At 41.9% G+C, this 21,068-nt stretch overlaps 1 protein-coding gene across 1 annotated transcript in view; it reads right to left on the reverse strand.

The window, feature by feature from the left end:
- The window catches only part of drp2 (dystrophin related protein 2), a 91,662-nt gene that overhangs the window by 7,175 nt on the left and 63,419 nt on the right, over positions 1-21,068 (reverse strand). The window contains exons 11-20 of the mRNA XM_034544264.1: positions 20,070-20,131; positions 19,502-19,576; positions 16,940-17,141; positions 14,472-14,557; positions 12,375-12,532; positions 10,022-10,188; positions 8,468-8,579; positions 7,543-7,679; positions 5,630-5,695; positions 188-253 (exon numbers count right to left, since the gene is read on the reverse strand). Of these exons, the coding sequence (XP_034400155.1) occupies positions 188-253; positions 5,630-5,695; positions 7,543-7,679; positions 8,468-8,579; positions 10,022-10,188; positions 12,375-12,532; positions 14,472-14,557; positions 16,940-17,141; positions 19,502-19,576; positions 20,070-20,131 (1,131 nt within the window). The remainder of the gene's footprint in view (positions 1-187; positions 254-5,629; positions 5,696-7,542; positions 7,680-8,467; positions 8,580-10,021; positions 10,189-12,374; positions 12,533-14,471; positions 14,558-16,939; positions 17,142-19,501; positions 19,577-20,069; positions 20,132-21,068) is intronic.

Raw genomic sequence — 21,068 nt, forward strand, 5'->3', positions numbered from 1 at the left:
TATGTCCCTGATTATTTATGTCATGTTACTCAATCTTTCCCTTGCAGTCACACATATATGCGCAAGCCTGAGCACAAGCAGAAACAATCAATGTATCAAGTGACTATGCACACACAACACACACATAATCCCAATAAAAGGCTCTGGTTGTAATGAGGGGGGGAGGTAGAGTGGGCTGCATACTCACAGACTTTCATCAGGAGACAGGCTATCCGTGAAGAACGAACAATTCTGGCTCTCCATTTCAGCCAATCTAAAGATATATACACACACACACACACACACACACACACACACACACACACACACACACACACACACAAGCATGCACACACACACACCAAGGACAGCATGTTTCACACACACACACACACACACACACAAACACACACACACACACACACACACACATATAGAAACAGACACACAAAACAGAAATACAAGAGAGTGGATGAGTCAGAAAGAAATACAGGAAAAAGCAAAAGCAACATATTAATATTATCAACCACTGGCGAGATACACTTCCTCGAATGGAAGATAAAACAAACAATCAGTACATTTAAGCTTTTAAGTAGTGTGAATAAGACCAGTGGCCTTTTAGTATTATGGACCGCAACTGTCCACAAATGTCTGACTGACAAGACTGCAGAGAGGCAGACATTGTACTCGAGCTGTACAAATGTGCACAGGGAGAGGAGGATACCATTCTGATGAAATACTTTGCACTGTCTATCAGCAATAAAAGATAGAAATGTGCTGTTATTCAGCACCACGGACAGCAACTACTGGTGTGTGAGAAGAAGCCGTGGTGTGGCTTTTCAGGACCAAGGACAGCGCCTCTAGATCTGCATTACATCCTGCTGACTGTCAGCTGCTCTGTGAATGCTGCTCTGTAAGCTGTTTCACTACTATAACAAAATAAGAATACTGCAGTAGGGGGAAAAATAGAAAAATACATGGTGCTTTGATGGCATAAATAAATAAAAACACAGTGAGACACTGAACTCTGATCACTCCAATAGTTAGACCAGTGCCTAGAAACACTAAGCTTGCTGCCATCGGTGTGTGGATGTATGTGAATGAGAGAAATATTTCAAAGCACTTTACAGAAATGAAGTCTATTTTCGAAATAAAAAGAGAGATAAATTGGAGAAACACAACATTTAGACTGGATATGGCAAAAGTTTAGCATATGCACTGCATATTTTGGCTACTTCATACTAAAAAATCTGTAACACACTTAAACTACTCCCACAGTATTGTGTGTACTCTTACACTCTCTTACAGTGTGCAGCTATGCATCTATATTACAGATGAAATCTTAGTTGTTTGCACCTAACTTATCTTGGCTTTGCAGCGGCATTGTTTGGTGTTTTATGGCAATAATACCAATAATGTATTAAGAGATTTGTAAACAATTATTATTAGTGTTTTCTTTGTGTATGTGTTTGTGTCACCACTAATTAATTCTTAAAGCATTTATAAGACACTTCGCTCTTCCTTCCTCTTGACTGAAAAACAGTTGCATTATCTACCCACTGCTTACACCTGAATGCACAAGGCCACCCACTGTTTGACACACAAAGGAAAGGAAATGCAGAAAGATATGTTCAAAAGATGCAGGTTGAGTGAAAATGGGTACACCACAAAGTTAATTCATCACACACTGCTGCAGTCCTATCACATGTAATATGCGTTGGATGATCAAAGAGTGGGTTTCTCCTTCAAGTAAGGTAATGAAACAGTGCAGAGAACCAAATCACTGATGCAAATGTGGCTGCCCACATATATACATACGTATATACACACACACACACACACACACACACACACACACACACACACACACACACGTGCTACATGAAAGCAGCGGCCTTAAATCTATACTGCAGTATTCTCAGTACACAAATACACACAACGCACTGCATGCTGCATCATCTTTCGCAGAGTGTCGTCAGTTGAAGGACGGAAGAAGGAGGGGTGAGTGATGTAGACGCTGTCAGGGACATCCACATCACATCCTATCTCTCTCCAGAGTCTGATGACACCATAACTTTGAGAATTTTAGGATTAATTCATGTCCTGTTTTAGGGGGTCCGACCTGTGAACCTGACCTCTCGTAATTCAACCTGAAACACTGTTCATCAGAAAGCCTTTGCCAACCTGCCATCTCAGTCAGGGACATCGGTAAAAATGAGAAATGACAGGGCGGAAAGTAAAAGGAAATAGTCACGTGGGTATGTGTGTGTGAGCATCTTGTGCATACATGTGTGTTTAGCTTCCTGCATGAATGTAAATGGCTGTGAGAGGAAATGAGAAATGTGAGAGAGCGAGAGAGAGAGCGAAGGGTAAGAGAGGAGAAATCCTAACAGAGTGGTAAGAGGTTTTTCAGTATCTTCCTCCTATAACATGTTGAAGCAGCGCTGATGAAAGGAATGAACTCTACTCCTGCATCAATATGGGGGGAGGAATGGGAGATACAGAGAGAGATGAGGAGGAGACAGAGGTAGTCTCAGTGTTTGACATGTCTGCAAATCTGGCTTTTCTAACCCCAACTATCAAATGTCTTATCTCCCTTGAGATGACTGGAGACTATATTATTGCCATAGATTAACACATACACCCTTTTTTTCGCTGAAGGGCACTTTGAAACACACACACACACACACACACACACACACACCTTTCTGATATAAAATTTCAGACACCGACCTGCCAGTGACGACACACAGTATTTTTTTATTTCACCTTGACTTTCCATGAGGAATCAAAGGGAGCGGAGAGTTACAATTAATACGGGGAATGAATTCAAACTAAAATTAGAGACAGACAGACTGCTTTGTCTGTCTCTTATTAGGCAGTGCTCAGATCATTATGGAATAAGCAGAACAAACTCAATCAATACTTATTTATTTTGAGCAAGGATAATGTCTCTTTAGCACGCAGGATCCAAAAGTAATATTGGGCAATGAATTACATATGGATTACAAATATAACTTCTGCCTAGTGGTTTTATGCCAACTAGACAACCATTACAGTTCACATCCATGTCTGAGTAAAATGGCATCACTTCATCATTCAATGCTTGAGTTATGGGAAATGAGAAATGTGTTTAGCAAGGTCCCAGTGACCTTTGACCACTAAATTATAATCAGTTCATCCTTCAATCCAGAAGGATGTTTGTCGCAAATTTGAAGAAATTCCCTTCAGGCCTTCCTGAGATATCGCGTTCACAAGAATGGACCGACGGACCACTCGGAAACATAACGCCTCACATCACAACAGAGCAGAATATACACAGTAAATGCAATCCAGATGAAAACGCATGAATGCCTCTCGTTCACCCCTTCACTCACCCACTAATGGCGGCAGACTACCGAGCCAGGCGCTGGCCTAACCATCCAGAGCCGTATTGACTTGTTGACATGCGGAACCAGGGATCGAACCAGTGACCCTGTGATTAGCGGCTGGCACCAAAAGCATGCTGTCCAATTCAACACAGCAAAAACGACCACTGAATTGGATCAAAATGCCTCTTACTTTGTCTCAGTAAGAGCTTCACAGCAAAGCCATTTAATAAAGGGCTATACATACCAATACATATTCTTTATGAAATATATAACTGTCCCTCTGTATGCAACAGTGTGTTGTTGTACCTTGTGTAGCAATATGCAGCACAATGGTAACTTATCTTAACCCCTTCTATTGAGCATTTATTACCAGTACATAAACACTGCGTCAATGGGTGTAAGTAAATACAACAAGAACATTTAAAGATGTTGTGAGTGCATCTGTAAATCCTTCTATTAAACATCCATAACTGGTGTATACACGGTCAATGAATACTTGATAACACAGTATATCAGAGCTGAAATCATGTGTAAATATACATATTATGAACAGTGTGTTGTAAAGCATTTGTTAAGTCTTCACAAACATGTACAGACTATTCACTCATTAACAAGCAAGTTTAAAGGATAAGTCTAAGGATATTGTATATTATTCTGACAAAGTATATTTGCCATTGTTGTCCAAAATCATTTAAAAAAAACATCAATGAGCATGACATGTTTCACTTCCAGTTAATGCCCCCCCCCCAAAAAATACTTTCTATTGCACAAGATCTGTGACTGAAAATATTCCCAAACACAATCAATATTTACTTCTGTTTGAGTAACATTTGCTGAAGTGACAGTGACCAGCTGTTATGCCCAATTTAGCTTAAGCGGAAGTTCAGTCAGGAAGAGTCTCTCTAAACTCCTTAAATTAATACATTTTAACATAATATCTGCGTTCAACTATAGTGTGTTATACATCATTTATAATTTCTTATATAGTGCTAAGAAAAGGTGTTTTAGGACCATATCTGAAAGCACAGGCCTGTGATCATAGATTGTTGTCTCAAATAAAGACCCTCACTGATTAATTCTTATGCAGAAAAAAGATAAAGAAGAAACAAAGATGGCTTTCTGCATGATAAAAGATGAGAGGCTTGCTATGAGATAGCTAAGATAGTGTACAGATACAGTGGACTCTTCTAAAAAAAACTACATTTAGCTGTAGGAGCTGTGGGTCTGGTGTTTTCTCAGCAGGCAAAAGAGGAGAATGTGTCTTATTTTTGACAAATCACACCTGGTTTCCATTTCTTCTTTTAGTTTATTTTGGTGAAGGCTTTTGGCAGGTACAGCCTGATACTGGTTAAGATGTACGTGACCAACGTGACTCAATAGCTGTTTGAAACCAATTGTTCTGTAATTAGCTCAACAAGAGTAAATGTAAAAGGATAACAGATAATATATTAAAGAATGGAGAAGAAGAAAGTATTAGAGAAGAGCGAGCATGAGATAGAAAAAGAGGGAGAAATACATGTGTGTGTGGGAAACAATAGAAGAGGGGGATCAAAGATAAAAAAGCAAAAAAAGGCAAACAGAGAACAAGAGAATGGGAAAAAAGGGAGAGGTACGAGGGGTAAAGAGGACAATTGTTCCTGCTCTCCTGTTGGTGTCTGTTCCCTCTGTTTTGGCAGTGTCTAAGGCAGTTGTGTGTAAGAGCCTCAGGGAAGTAACACACAGTGGGCACACACACACACACACACACACACACACACACACGCACACACACACACACACACACACACACACAGTAAATGTGTGTGTCCAGCTCTGCAGCCCTGTGGGAGAGTCCAGTGTTGTGCCCCTGTTTATAACCTGTCAGATGGACACTAATCCCCACCAACAGCTCCCAGGTGACCAATGGGCTCACTGCCCGAGCAAGTGACATGCCGTTAGGCACACTGAACCTCGCTGACCTCCACACACACAAACACAACCACCAACTGCTCTGCTTATGTGCGGCAGCCAGCGTGTGTTCATGTGGAGAGTAAGAGGGACGGGAACAACAGTCTCTACCTCGGCTGGAGTACAGTGCACAGTGTCGCCAAATCAATACTTCAATCAGTGTGCAGAGAAGACTAAAAGGTGAGGAGAGGGAGCAGAGAAGACAGGGGAGGAGAAGAAGGTGGAAGCAGGGGTGGAGTGGATATGAAGAGGAAAAATTGAGTTGGAGAGAGCAAAGTGCGAGGCTTTGGTGTAGTGATTTGATGTATAGCACAGGCCAGTGGGCCACGTACCTGCTGGCATAATGTTCAATCCTGCTGTGTGTGTCTGCATGGGGCAGCTTGGGGGAGGAGCACGGCCTGGGAACAACAGAAGACAAATGTTAATACTTCACCAAGGCATTTCTAAGACTCTCCAAGTATGGAGGATGTGGTTGCATTATTTAAAAAAAACACTTAATTTACACATGTTGCTGGAAGTTTTAGTTGTGAACACAGTTAAGATGCAAGCAAGAGATATGAATTGTTTCAAAGTGTTATAATTAAGTAAACTTTTACTTTACCAGAGATTTTTATTTGAAATCATTAGTTACCAGTACACAAAACACATGATGATCTTAAAATGTGAAGCTGACGCTGGTTCCCTACATGTTTGGCTTGAGACGCTTTATAGACATGCAATAACGTCTCGTGAGTCAACATTTGCATATTTCTATGAGCGATGAGCGGTTCAGAATCTAAAGTTAGCAGATCTGGAGCATACAGTCACAGTAGATCACTTTTCAATAAGGAAGAACACAGGACGGCTATTCACACCAAAACATATTGACTGTGTAGACAAAAACGATTTATAGAATAAATACAACCGATCAATGGACCAAACAAAGAAAGGAATCCATCCAGTTTGTTTTGATGGTTTCTACGATGTATTTATGATGTATATTTATATATATGGTGTGGACATATGCTAGACATGAGCAATGGACCCAAACCTGGTCTACCAAATGAGAGACAGCTGGCTGGGTGCAGGCATGTTACTCATCTACTCTGCCACTGCGTCTTCCTACCCTGAGGAAGACAGGCTTCATGTTGCAACGTTAGGTGCTGCACCTTATTGCTATAAAGTGTGCGACAGATTTCCTTACTCCAGATCCGGCCTCTGTTGAGGCATTGGTTTGAGCACCCTTTCTTCCAGAAACAGATTCTGCATTCATATGCAAGATGTTGGCATCAGAAGTGTTCTGCTTTCCGTTTGCAGTCTGAAAAGTGTTGACCACGTTCGAGCAGGCTTTGGCTGAATGTAGATGAACAGTTCATGTTCATGACTGTTGAAATGCAATCATGAAACCCCCACGGCTCTCGTCTGAAGATGATTTAGATCTTTGTCAGTTGATCTTGTAAACTGGCTACTTGTGAAACAATCCGGTCGAATGCGTTATCTCTAAACTCCAACTCCAGTCTCGCATCCCAAGTTGCTCATCAGACTTTCATCTTCATGTCAATGGATATAACACAACTATGGCATTAACTGTTTAGGAATTACAGCCATTTCTTCTTCCCTGTCTTGTTGATAACATTGCAGCCTTTCAGATTTATGTTAAAACTCCCTTGAGAGATCCCCTTGCAGGCAAGAAACCACCGTAGTAAACTACCCCACAAGGTGTACAAAAACGTGTAAATCAGCTACAGCTGTAACATTAAAATGCTGCTTATACATCGAAGCATCAGTAATAATTATACAATAATATAAAATAAGCATTATAAAATACAACAGTGTTTACTTCAACCACTGGAGTCATGGATATTTCATGAGGTCATAAAAGGTGACCTCACTGTAACACAAATTGGCCAAAATATGGACCTATAACCATGCTAAATCTCCCTGGGTACTGTCGTAGCCCTCGGCTATGCTGCTCCTTGATGATCTCATAGATTTTAGTCTCATTGCGCTTGTTTTTCCCTTTGGGTGAGACTCGCTCATGTGAACCGAGTATCTAAGCCAGACTGAGAACACAGGAATAACATTATGTTAATTCTGAGCATCCCTTTAACCCATCTAAGCAAGAAAGAATGCCTCAAAAATTGTCAGGGCATGAGAATGAGCCGACAACAGCAGGAGTTTGAATGGGTGAACGTGATAGGTAGATAGATGTACGGCAGAAAAACAGAGATGTCTGTTTGTGTGAGTGTTTAAGTGCGGGACTCACGTCTCCGAGCTCTCGGCTTCCAGCACAGATTGCACCGGCAGGTAACCTCTCTGCGGGTGCTTGGTGAAGTACTGCTTTGACCTGAACTTATTCTTCAGAGTCTTGGCAAAGTCCCTCATCTTCTCTCCCGAGGTTGTCTGGAGTTGTGATTTAGAAGGGGAGGGGAGGGGTGAGAGGTGGTGTTGGTGGAAAGGTTGGAGACTAATTACACCACTTAAGATTTCTTAAATAGGTTGCTTTCTACAATATTACCTCATCTGATCCTCACCCTAACTCAGCACTGCTTTTTCTCATTTTGACTATAGATGACTAATGTATTCCTCTCTCTGCTTTCTCATTCAGTTTCTGCTGCTCTCTCTGGCTTAATATCATAGTAGAAATCTGTGGGCTCCTGCGTGCCTCAATGTTGTGAAAAACTCTAGCTAGCTAATAAAAAAATATTGTCCAGTCCAAAAAAAATTAAAAAAATCATTGTATGGATGGCTTTTTGAAACATGTTATAGCTCAGAATTGATTAGAGATTAAATATGGCACAATCTCAGTCCACTCCAGCCCTCCAGTTGACCTACCTCTTTGGAATTAACTCGACTTCGGAGACTGCGTGCAATCGCTTAAGACTCTGGTTTTATTGAGGTTTAGTGCACAACGTATGCTCCAAATAGTACTTTATGTGTGCACCATGTGAGCCAAAAAGGATGTTACCGTTGAGTGGTAGTCGATCTATGCATATTATGGATTGTGATGAGGCAGTGTGAGCATATCTAACAGTGTACATTTAAAGATCTTACGGTGAAGACGGGGCTAATCTAGGTCTGGCAGCAGGAATCAGGAGATAATAGTATTTTTTCGAGCACAGCTGAGTTTTATTTGTCCCTGGAGCCTTGGATTTACATTCCGTTAAAGCACTGGATAATGTTTGTCTTACCGGTGTGTAGTACTCCATGATGGGGTAGTGCAGCTTCTTTCCTTTGGTCGTGCGGCCGGTTAGAAAACATGTCTGGCAGATGTCCACATTGAACTGCTTCAAACTACGATACCTGTCAAGATCAATATAACAGAGAGGTTGAACTGATGCAAGAGAACTGGGCAGAGTAGGGCATTGTGTGTGTGCCAAGAATAAAAGGGCTGGTGCATATCTGTGTGTTAAATTGATATGCTTATTTCACACATCCTTCTGCTGCATATAGGTATGCACTCAATTACAGCAACCTAAGTTAGGGACTGTATCTTAAGTAATAAGAATGTATTGGGATGTGCTTTCTGATCTATGTCAAAATTACAGATAAAGGAAGGTGAAATCAATATTTGAATACAATTTCCACATAGCTTGACAAATTATTTTCTGTGCCAGATATTATTGAAATGAAGAGCATTGCATAATAACAGGAAAAAGCATCTGCAAACTACAATCTGTGCAAAATAATCTTTTGAGACAAGTTTCCGGGCAAGGACCATCAATATTGATGCTTGAAGCCTGCTTGAATAACTGCATATAATAGCACGGATTGGATTGTGCGGCTGCTCTTATTATTATCTTACATCATATCTTAGTTCTAGCATCTGTAACAAGCTTTTATATAGTGAGCAGCGATTCTTATACATAATGAAAACACCAGCTGCCACTATTAAAATTAATATCTTTGCTGCTACTTTTGATTGTCAAAATGTCCCCACATATTTGTATTAACAAGTTAGTGTTATAGTGCTATAATACTTTTTTGGCCAGTTCTTTTAACGTATACTGCTATTTAACTTGCAGGAAATTAAAGTTTAATTTACAATTTACACCCCCCCCCCCCCCCCCCCACCCCCTCCCCCCCATAATGATAATTTTAATCTACCTAACGTGTTTTCAGGTAATGGAGCTATAGCACAAGTTCAGACAGGAAGACCAGACCCCTCAGCCCGCCATCTATTCCTCACATGTCTGCCAATCATTCCTCACGCATGCTCACGCATTGTTTACTTGCTGTCATCGTCCTGCACCGTCAATCATGACACCAGCTGCGCAGATCAGCTGATTCCCTCTATCCAATAAGCACACGGAAACAATGACACGGCTAGCCAATCATCTTGCTGCTGTCTCATTTAAACACGACTGTCTCCCTACCTTCAGTTCTTTCATGCTGCTGTTACGCACCCCTCCACCTCCCCATCTCCGCCCAGTCTCCACGGATCCATCAGCCTCATCAACTCATCATTCCATCAGCTCATCAGCCACCACCAGCTCTGGACTCCACGGGGGGGATCTATCTCGTTGCTGATCGGGGCAGTCGGCCCTCAATTGCAAATCTCCCCGCAGAGTCAAAGCGCCAAAGACGCTGAGACTTCATCATTTCATATCATCTGTTAACAATAACATGCATCCTTTCTTTATCTAACTGGTCTCTCCCTGATTGAAGTGTTTTTACATATCTTTCTCATTTACATCCTCTGTTCTTTTCTTTTCAACAGTCCACGACTGTTAAGTAACGCCTACCTGAAGCCCTTGATGGGACACTGTTTGCAGATGTAGCATTTGGCCTGGTGCTTGGTCGACTCTGCCGCAGCCACACGGTGGAGGACAGGCAGCCACACCATCGACTGGGGCTCCAGGCTCATCCATTCCAGGAAGTGAGACACCTCAATAGCAGGTTTCCCTGGGGCCTGGAAAAGGAAGGTGGGAGGGAGGAGACTGTAAACAATCCAAATATAGATCAACAGCAGGGCAGGTACACAAAGTAATGAGAGGAGACTTTCCAAAAGTGGTCCAGCACTGAGCTACAGGAAACCAAAGAGAATACACAAGATACAAGGAGGAAGGAGAGGGTGAAAGAAGATGTACAACACTTTGGGATATATTTAGCTTCTATGCAACTACTTAAACAATTCTAAAGCTAAAACAAAGCAGACACAACTTCTGTGTCTCTGTGTATTCTATATGTGTGTTTGTGTGTCTGCATGCAGTCCGTCCCTCCTGCAGACACCTTGTTGAGAATTACAGAAAGTGGGATAAAAAGGAAGTCAACCTAATAAAAGAATGACTCGCCAAGTACTGAAATCCGTGATGTGCTAAATTCTCATTAAGTCTGCATCAGAGATGCATTAAGAGGTTGATTTCCCTTGGGCTTCCTCCACCGCTCAAGCAGAGTAGCATAATAAATGTGTGTGTGTGTGTGTGTGTGTGTGTGCACTGATCACACAGACTGAGGTGTACAGAGGTCTCCCGGGGATGAAGGAGCTTCTCTCTGGTAGTAAAGTAGCCAGCTCCAAGTGGGAGGTCAAATAGCAGCTGCTTGCATACCGAACACCTGGAAGTAGCACTGCCTATGCTGAGCACGCCACCGCATCTCAACGCAGCTCGCTGAGCAGATGGGAGGCTTTAAACATCGTTGCAAAAGTAGAGTGATAAACATTCAGTTATGCATCAAAACTCTTTGCTTTCTGCCCCATATATACACTAAATTATTTGCAACCCTTCTCCTAGTATACAAATAAGTATTAAAGAGTTATTTCTCATACTGAAAATGACCAAATAACACAATCCTATTCTCGGTCCCAAGTCAATCCATCTGCTCCTCTGCCAGCAGAGTCTAAAAGTCAGTGTCCACAAGAGGTGCTAGCAACATCTCCACACACTGACTCACTCATTTGCAGGTCAACCCCCAATTCGCATTACATGGATATTTCATCTTCAACTAAATGCGTGACATGGAGAAATGTATTTAAGTCAGCTGTAGCTGGTCCAGAAAGCATGGACCAGAATAAAGGGTGTATAATTAGGATATTCCTAAAAAATGTGTGAATTAAAAGGATTGCATAGGCCACCTTCTAATGAAAATCTGTGGCCTCCTCCTATCTACTCCCTAACTGAATGTCACATGGTAAAGTTCCTGCAAGTCTTAACACATTATGAACAAGCAAAGGAGGGAAAGAAAAAATCAATTCATGCTTTGAACATGCCTCCTCATTTGTTTTCGCTCCGTCAGCTACTGAACTCTGTGAAACTCTTGGAAACATCATGCATTATCTCCCACTTACTTTATTTCATGTACATTAAAAGCAATGCATTATTCATATGAAGTGATGTTTGTAAGGCAACCCTCTGACTATGTGTAGTGCAATAGGGGCTTCTTGAGGTAAAATACTTATAACTTTCTTCCGAAGGAAAGCCAGACTCTGCTGATGTAAAACACAATAGGCTTTGTGTATCTGACGTCGTCATTTTTTCAGACTTGGATTTTAATGGAAATCTTCAAAAGGCAAATGTTCGATTTTGCCACTCAGTTTTGAAGTTTCTGCCTTTATTATTCTGTTTCTGTATTTTAAATCTTGTCTTGGCACAGACAAGTCCTGTTCTGATTTTCCGTAGCTCACTCATGATTTTCGCACACGGTAATTAACAGATTAGTGGGTTTGTGATCCAGCTGTATACTGTAACAGCATAGCAACGTGGGATTTGAAGGGCGGCTTTCAAACTTATTGTTGGAGCAATCAAGCCATTGATTGAAGTACTGAAACAAGCATCAAGTGTTAGAACACTCCCCCAGTGGTGGTCAGCATGTTCCTTGCTTGTGTGAATATGCTTGATTAACAGGGACATTGGGCCAGTAAAATCCATAAGTAGTTGAATCTTGTGACAGAAAAACAAGATTATTTCAACACCACTCCAGCCTTTATCTGATCGACTGGGGGAAGGTGAAGTCACTCTATAATCCAGGCGGCTGATTTCATCTGCTCCTTTTGTTGATAGTGCATGTGTGCATGTGTGCATGTGCGTAGCAAACACGCACCTCTTGCCTATCTGTGAATGTGTTTAGGCGTGACATGCACGGCCGTAACTCTGTCCTCACCACGCGGAAGCAGCTGCGGACGCTGGGCTCCACGTTGCTGCCCCCAAAAGCAGCGACTTCCCCCAGCTGTCGGGGGATCTGGATGGCTTCATGGAGCAGCAGGCTGAGGTGACGCTGGTCTGTCAAACCTCCCGAACCAGACACTTGACGGAATAAATCTGCAACCACCAGAACATAAGTCAAATACATAAAGTAATGCATCAATTATGCAGAAACTAACTAGTATGTAACATCATTAATCGTGGACTGTATTGGTATGCATGAAATCTGCATACACTTCTCCTACGCATCTACATCTGCTTATTTAGGGCATTCATTGCTACATGTTCCCAGCTTTTCAAAATGTTGATTAGGATTTTAATTATAAAGGCAATATTCAATATGTGGCACTTTGTCTGCGAAATAATGCCATAACTTTAGTATAAAAACAAAAACACCACATCTGCTTTTCATCATTAACTTTCTAACAATGAGCCTCCAATCTCGGGCAACAGGTTTACCAAACCTAGTTAAGTGGAATTAAACTAACTTTGGTGACATATAGTCTTGTCAGGTTTTGAATGAGGCCTTTACCGAGCTATCTGGGACTCGTCTGTCACTGAAGAGATGAATTCTGACAGGCGTGTGAGGCTGCTGCACAATGCCCATACAAGCAGCATCCCTGTGTACTTATTCAACCCTACAGGGACAACCCTTGGCTTTAACACCTGCATGTTAAACAGCATCCTATTTATAGTTCTCATAAACAGAGCTGAGGCATGTTTGACATTTTAAATGTTCACATTGAGCTGAGTTTTGGACACATTTTATAGAGACATTACCACGGTATATAGGCCTATTACATCTGAAACATGCAGCTTGTAATGTTGCAAAGCCTGCAGTGAGATAATGGTGTATTCCTGGAGTTGGCTGCACAAGAAAGACTATCTGAACAGCCATTACTAACTTATTTTGTGTGTGTGTCTGTTTGTTTTCAGTGATTAGCCTTGGGTTGCACACCCATAGTTTTAGGTATAAAGCCTTTAGTAAAGTGTACATCACTTACCAGGGAAACATGGATTTATTGGAGCATTAGTAGGTCAGTTATCTTATCTCCTACTGATGATTCACGTGTACAATTATCTATAAAACACATATATGTTCCCCAGCTCAATATCTTCTTAATATGACACATTTAGGAGACCTCTCACAAGGTGTTCTCAGCTATGATGTTTCCCTTGGGCAAATGTTCAATGTATGTTACTATGGATCAATATGTTTAAATCACCCACCTACAGCTTAAAGCTGACTGATGTTATACTTCTTCAGTTACCTCAAATGTGCGGCCAAGAGAGTTTTCTTGACTTATCAAGATATCTCCACAGTGGAAGAAATGCATTTTAAACCATTCAAACTGCATTTCAAATATTTATCTCCCTTTGTTCTTTTGCAATTTCAACTACGGAGGTAGCCCGTATTGATCTCTTATAATGAGGACCCATAGGACCCTGGGAAAGTAAGAACGACCCCCTCTGCAACGGACTCTTTTATATTCTATGTTTTTCTGATCAGAAAATTAGAGGCCAGTGACAGAGCAGTAAGAGGTGCATTTGTCAAATTAGGTGTGAAAGCAGCACATGCAAAATTGGGTTTGTGCGGAGTACTATAAACTCTATCAAATATTCCTTTTTGAATCACAAGCCAAAGATTGGTGATGAAATAAGCACCCACCATCTGAATCTCAAAGAAATGATGCAAATGTTTCAGATGTATTTGCAAATATTATTCCAGAGACGTCTACAGTTGGCAAACACAGGAGCAGTCAGTGAAAGGACAAACTGTTATAAGGCCACCACACATCTACCTGAACATACAAAAAGAGCTGGCACAGATGGTGTGCCAGGCTCGAATAATCCTTGCATAGGTTTGGCAGAGTTGTCTCTGATCCCCGATGTACTTTGCAGAAGTAAAGAAAGCGTTCTCCCTTAAAGCAGCATTTCCTCCATTAGAGAAAAGTGGATGTATCTATGTAATACTGGCAGTCAGGGCCGTTTTGTTTTGGCTCATTGTTTGCAGTTGAGGAAATGCATTAGGCACGTGAGCAAGCATCAGACTCACATTTGTACTTCTCTTGGACGTCTGCATTGCACAAGCTTACCAATCCCATCTTGAAACTGAGAACGCGCACTTTGCCATTACGAGCACTAGTGGAAAGAAAGAGAAGAAGAAAAAAGTTGTGAGGTTGCATTTGTTGAATGTGCATGAACTCAAATGTATTGTGTGGATGTAATATATTCATACAGTGGCTCGGCCCTGCTGGGAGGGACAAAGTGTGGAGGAATTACGTGGGTCAAAGCAGTACAGTACAGGTCAGTGCAACAGTGTGAAATTGTATTAGAGCACATCCAGAGTACCTAAAGGCACTATACTTGATGAAGTGTTTTGTTCAAGGGCCAGAAGAGCAATAATAAGATCACAATGTCACTTAGACAATTATATGCATGCTTACTGCATATACACTCAAATATATATTCATATCCAGTTTGAGGATCAGAGGTGCTGTCCTCAACAGGAATAAATAGAATTAATGATCACTGGCCAGTGAGATGGACGCCTTAAAAGGTCTCATTAGCTTTATTTCCAGCTTGATATAAACACACAAACACACCGTCACCGTTGACATTTCACAGCTCAAGTGCCAAAACAGCCTGGAAGATTTTACTGGCAGAAACCTCCGGCTTATTGAATTAACGTTTGAATCATTAAGTGAGAAATCAAGAACAAAACATTCATCGGAAAATTTAATCAAAGACAGCGTTGAATTTCCAGCGCTGGGATCTTGCCTTGAGTGTGTTCAAAAACAAAAGTATAGGACTCTGTTTTTATCCCCTGTTAGATTCAGAGCTGGAGTCGGTTGAGAGAAGCTCAAGAGCAACATCTTTCACACACCGTCTGCAGTGTGTCGCATGCCGTCATTAATATGCACTCTAGTGCTGATCCTTCGGGGAGATGTCACTCCTACACGCCCTGCTCGTGTGATCTGCACACTGTAATAATATACTGTGATGCAAACACACAAATATAAATGGACACACAAACATAAGCACATCTCATTCAGATTCATGGCCGTTATGTTATTGGAAAACAACAAGCAATTACTGAAATTGATGCAGAGGCTAAACTCTCTAATTGTCTCTCATTAGCAGCGAGTAGTTAGGAGCTACAGACACAATTTACAGCAGTGGTGGGGTTATTCCTGTAACTCGGCCCTTTGTGTTTTCTCTATGGAGAACGGTCAATCAGGAGCAAAGATGGGGTGAAAGTTGGTGTTAAAGAGGATTTGTTTCTGCTGTGTCGCAGAAGGCATGATTGGCCCGGTGCCTGGACATTGTTACTGGAGCTTAAACCGCACTCTGGCTCTTTATAGATGGCTGTACAACAAGCCATTACACCACATACATTAATCTGCAGACGAACTATGAGGAATAGTTAAATATAGTTTTTATACTGTTTTTAGTGGCATAAGATTCCACGTAGTGAGTCTGTCTGTGTGTGTGTGTACATGGTGTGTATTTACCTGAAGCTCCATTATTTGGTGCTACCATCGACTCAAATGGCCTGGTGTAATGTGAAAGGGTCCCTTTGCAACCACAAGCATTACAATGCCGGCTCTGCAGCCTTCCAAAACATGATAACCAGACCATCATACACTAATATATATCACTGACGTGGATTAACTGAAACACACAATTCTTGCCTTAAAAGCCACCCTGGAGAGTTGCATGCTCGTTAAGTATCAAATCAGACTATAAAGGGAATTTGTTAGAAATAGACATCCATCTGAGGAAAGGTAACTGTCCAGATGTCAATTGCATGTATAGTACCAAAATCCAGTCCAGGTGAACTCAATTAAACTCATCTGAACTGTCGCTTTATTACCACACGTTATGAGCATTAAATGACATATATGAGTGTGTCATTTAAAAGAGGCCACTTCAGTTGTAGATGCTGGTGCATTATGCAAGTAACCACTAATGTAGCCAGGTTAGCCTCAAGCAGAGATGAGGACCGGGCTACAGAGGTCTGGGAAGATCACTTCTTTCGTACTCCACATCCCTTTTTATAAACTTCAAATCTTGTAGTCTTCCATCCCAACTTGTCACTTTGCAGCCACAAAAGGCTTTATAAAACCTTTTTACACCCCAGGACCAGTAAATGGACTGGCTCAGGGGTTCTCCAGGTCAGCGATGATTAGCATAATCATATTGGAAGATGGCTTAATATTGAGCTTTTTTCTCATTTGATATTTAAGTTGATACATAAGCTGTATAATCAACGCCATTTATTCAGTATGAATCAGCGGTGAGCCAAAATACTGAAAGAAAGTCATTCCTGTAGGTAGAGACACTTTTCTCAGCAGTTAGTGGAGCTAAAAGGCAGATAAGTATTATTCTCCAAAGGAATCCTGTTTTAATGTGTCTGCTTGATGTGTAAGCCAATGTCATATAAAACATTAAAAAAAATACTCAATGCAGCTTTCAGTACCAGTAGATTTTAATAAGAACATCTCACCCCGGCTCACTCACCTGTCGTAGACGTTAAGCAACCAGTTAAGACACATGTCGACGCAAAGGGGAATGTTGACGAGGACGGACTGCTCCTCCTCCTGCCTCTCGTACAGAGCCGTCAGGCCGTGGATCATCTCCACCACGTCCATCACATGCTCCCCCTGCTGCAGCTCCTGCTCCCGAAACACCTCCACGAGGCTGCTCAGTGCCACTAAATCCACTACAACACACACAGATACATATTATTAGTTTAGAACATGCTGGAAAGTATTTTAATTGCAACACTTTCACTAAGTATGTGCCATTTATTTTTGATATTTTTGACATGTGTACGATGTGATATTCTCATATGGTTTGAAATATAGTAAACTGATCAGTTTCAGAGCACGTACACAGACTTTCATACACGCACACATAGATGACTGGGCGTTCACTTTTGAACACACAAACACACACAGAGCAGGACCATCATCCTCACCTCAGCAAATGAGAGCAGAGGTGATAGCACAGTGCTTACATCACCCTCTTTGCACACTTAAGCCCAACCAGATGTTTCGAGAGCAGTGACACAAATTTGATTTTGCTCTTATAAACTAATTTGATGGCCCATCCCTAGGAGTGGAGCTAAAAGGGTGTCCGTGGAGACCAGGTATAATTGAATAGTACGATAATGAGGTAGAACAGAGAGAGGAGATATCAGGAGAATTCTTAGGGTTGTGAGGGAATCACCGAAAAATGTATTTTTGATGGGCTCTCATGCAGCACTACTCAATCATTCACAAAGTGTGCTGAGAGAAAGAGTGAGAGCTCTGTTATCAAGGCAGCTTGGCAATTAAATTCTGTCACGATATCAACTAGTAGGGTGAGATAAGAGAGCGGGAATGAGAAAGAACAAGGGAGAGTTAATGAAAGAGGTTTTTCACAGTGGTCTGAGCATGCTGAGTTTTTATTACAGCAACTCGGAACTTGGAGGAGAGAGAGAGTTGGAGGAAGGTTGCAAGTGTAGGTGTAGAAGGAAAAAGGGGTAACATGAGGGAGGAAAAGGGCAAAATTGGCGTCTTGTAGTGGCAAATATGGAGTCGGTCGGATAAAGGAGCGCAAGAGATTGCAACGGGTGGAGAAGATCGCCCAGCACATCACAGGTACTCCACTTCCAAGCATTGAGGAGGTCCAGAAGAAACGCTGCCTGCGTCGAGCCCACAGCATCCTGAAGGACTCTTCTCACCCTGCTCACAGACTGTTCTCCCTCCTGCCCTCAGGCAGGCGCTTCAGGAGCTTGCGGTCAAGGACAGCCGTCTTAGGAACAGCTTTTTCCCCAGAGCTGTTACCCTTCTGAACTCTACCCCCCTCTGACCCCCATTACACTACACCACTCTATCATGCACTTCAGTCACTTTGATACTTTCATACAATCTGTTTGCACTCAAGTAAATATGCACTGAATATTTGCACATAGTTTCCATTTATAGTAGTCTCCGTTTATATTCTACACTATTTAATGTTAATTTCATCTGTATTGTATTTTTTTAATCTGTATTTATTGTTATACTCTCTGTTGCACTTCTGGTTGGATGCCAAACTGCATTTCGTTGCTCTGTACTAGTACATGTGCAATGACAATAAAGTTGAATCAAATCTAATCTAATCTAATAAAGAGGGAGAAAGAAAGGCCAGGTTTGAGGTAGGGAAAAATCATCATGAGGAAAAGCATTGGGAGAATCAGCATAGTTAGAAAAATTTGCAAAAAGTGAGAGGGTTTTGCCGGAGTAGGACATACTAATGCCCCGAAAAACGCATTGAGGGTGTGCGTCGGTCTGGCCTTCCATGCATACACATTTCCCGATCCACACTCTATTCCAGGGGATAGCGGTAATGCACTTTAACGTTGTTTGCGATGCAGTTCAACACAATTTGTCTGTCTTTGCATTCCTCTAAGACAATTTATATAAATGTGGGTAAGTGGAATCTCCTCGCACAACATCTCTTCAAAACAAGCATCCACTTTGTTATCTTCTTATTCTCCTTGGCAAACCAGCAAGATTTGCATACGCAGGGTGTGGAAAGGGGCCTGCTATGCCTCCAGTCCACGCGGTCACAGACTTTGTGCTGCGCGCAGATATCCACAGGGTACACGCAGACCCCTGATGGGGCACGCTTTCAAGCCTCAAACATGGAGCAAAAGCTAATTGCCTTTTCTTTTGTAAGTCAAATGTACCAATTAATAGCTCTAATTATCTTTCTAGACCACCAAAGATCCAGGCTGAAATGAAAACGAGGAAGGAATCCAGCGGTTGAGTGGTTTCTAGTGGCTCTTGAGTTTACCAATAGTTTGGATTTCTGCATTGAAAGCCAATGGCAATGGAGAGAATATTTCCAATTACATTTCCAAGTAGTGTAGAGAGGAGCGATGATTCCTTCGACAACTCAATAAAGAAAAGTGCCACAGCTAATCGTTATATCTTATTCCGTGAGAGAGCTTGTCATCATGGATTATTGATGGTTCAGGATAACAGTGTATCACTTAACCAGCCATCCCAGAACTGCAGGCATGAAATACCATCGATGAAATACTGTACATACATTTCAAAGCCTTCTGAACTCGCCGCAGCTTCATGGCCGTTCTGTATGCGGAGAACTTGATGTTGTTCAGATCCGCTAATGGAGGGAGAGAGATTGAAAGAGATTAGACTAAATGAAAAGATAGGGGAAAATAAACCCATCCTGCCATCGACAAATTGGACATCATTATCTCTCTTCCTGTTATCAGTGCATTGCAGAAGTCATTAGTGGCGTTTATGTTTTACTGTATGTGTATGTGCACATGCAATTTTCTAGCTGAGCATGTGTATGTGACATCATGCCTTTTTCCTTTGAAAACTCTCTGTGTCAGATCAGATTAAAAGTAAGACAAATGATGTTGTTTAATCACAATTAATTAAAGGCTGGGCAAAAAGCAATCACAGGCTGACAAATTGGGCCTGGGTAGGTTAAAGACAGTGGAGATGTAGTCCCTAAGGTGTTTGAAATACAGGGTCCTCAATTAGCCGTGTGACAGGGCCTTCAAAGCAGGAGCCCAGTGGTGCCGTGCTGCTGCAGCATAGTGGGGGTCCTGGGCCAACGAGGGTGCTTTAATGGTCTCCTTACTCACCCAGTGCTTGGTACAGTTCTGTCATCTTTGGATGGTCCCAGCACGTTGTCTGGGCCTGATGGCTGGTGGAAACAAAGGGCAGAATAATTTGTGGAACAGGCTAGAATGGACGTGGGCATTGTCAGGCCGGAAGGATCAAGGAAAAAATGGAGTAGAAATGAGCCGAGGGAAACAGAGACAGGCGGGTGAGGCCGAATGTCAAAGAAAGGAGCTCAAAGGGTAGTGAAAGAGAAAGAGAGCAATGAGAGGGCAGGATAGAGCGATCATTGTTTACAAGAGATTTCAGGCCTGTAAAGTGCAGACATACGTCAAACATGATTCAGGTTCAGGCATCAGAGTTGCATACCACTGCTGCTCTGCAGGAGATATACTGCCAGTGACTTAAAGGCTACATGAAATCCCCCCCCCCCCACACCACCACCACCTTCAGATTCCACAACTAGCTCTATGGGCACATTCGTAAAATAAAATAAATGAGAAACCACGAAGCAGAAAGTATGCTAGCACCCAGGGGCCTTTTAGGGCAGCACTCATCCTTTTACCTACACAACAGCTAATTGATTGGTACTAGTGCTACTCGGATATTATTCCCACCCCCGTCGGTACAGTAATATAGCCCATAAACAATTGACTAGAAGACTAAAACAAGACCCACAAGGTTCTGTTGCACATGATTAAGCAACATAAATACTACTTCTCTTGAGAAACAAACTGTGAACAGTTACAAGCCTACACACACACAGAAACCCTCCCCTCGCCATAAACACACACACACACCTACTTAAACACACAGTTCATTGATAAAACCAGCAGCACTCTAAAGGTGAAATAGTAATGATGAGGTAAATAGATACGTGAGGCAAGAAGTAATAACATTTAATCTGTATTTTGCAGTTAGAGATGTGATGTGATTTGATTTGTTTCGGAGCTTGAAGCTGGTCGCTTTCCTCCAGACGTCTGAATTGCTGTCTATCTCTGATATTTTCAGTGATTCAAATA

Source organism: Cyclopterus lumpus, chromosome 10, assembly GCF_009769545.1.
Source record: "Cyclopterus lumpus isolate fCycLum1 chromosome 10, fCycLum1.pri, whole genome shotgun sequence".
NCBI classification, from domain to species: Eukaryota; Metazoa; Chordata; class Actinopteri; order Perciformes; family Cyclopteridae; genus Cyclopterus; species Cyclopterus lumpus.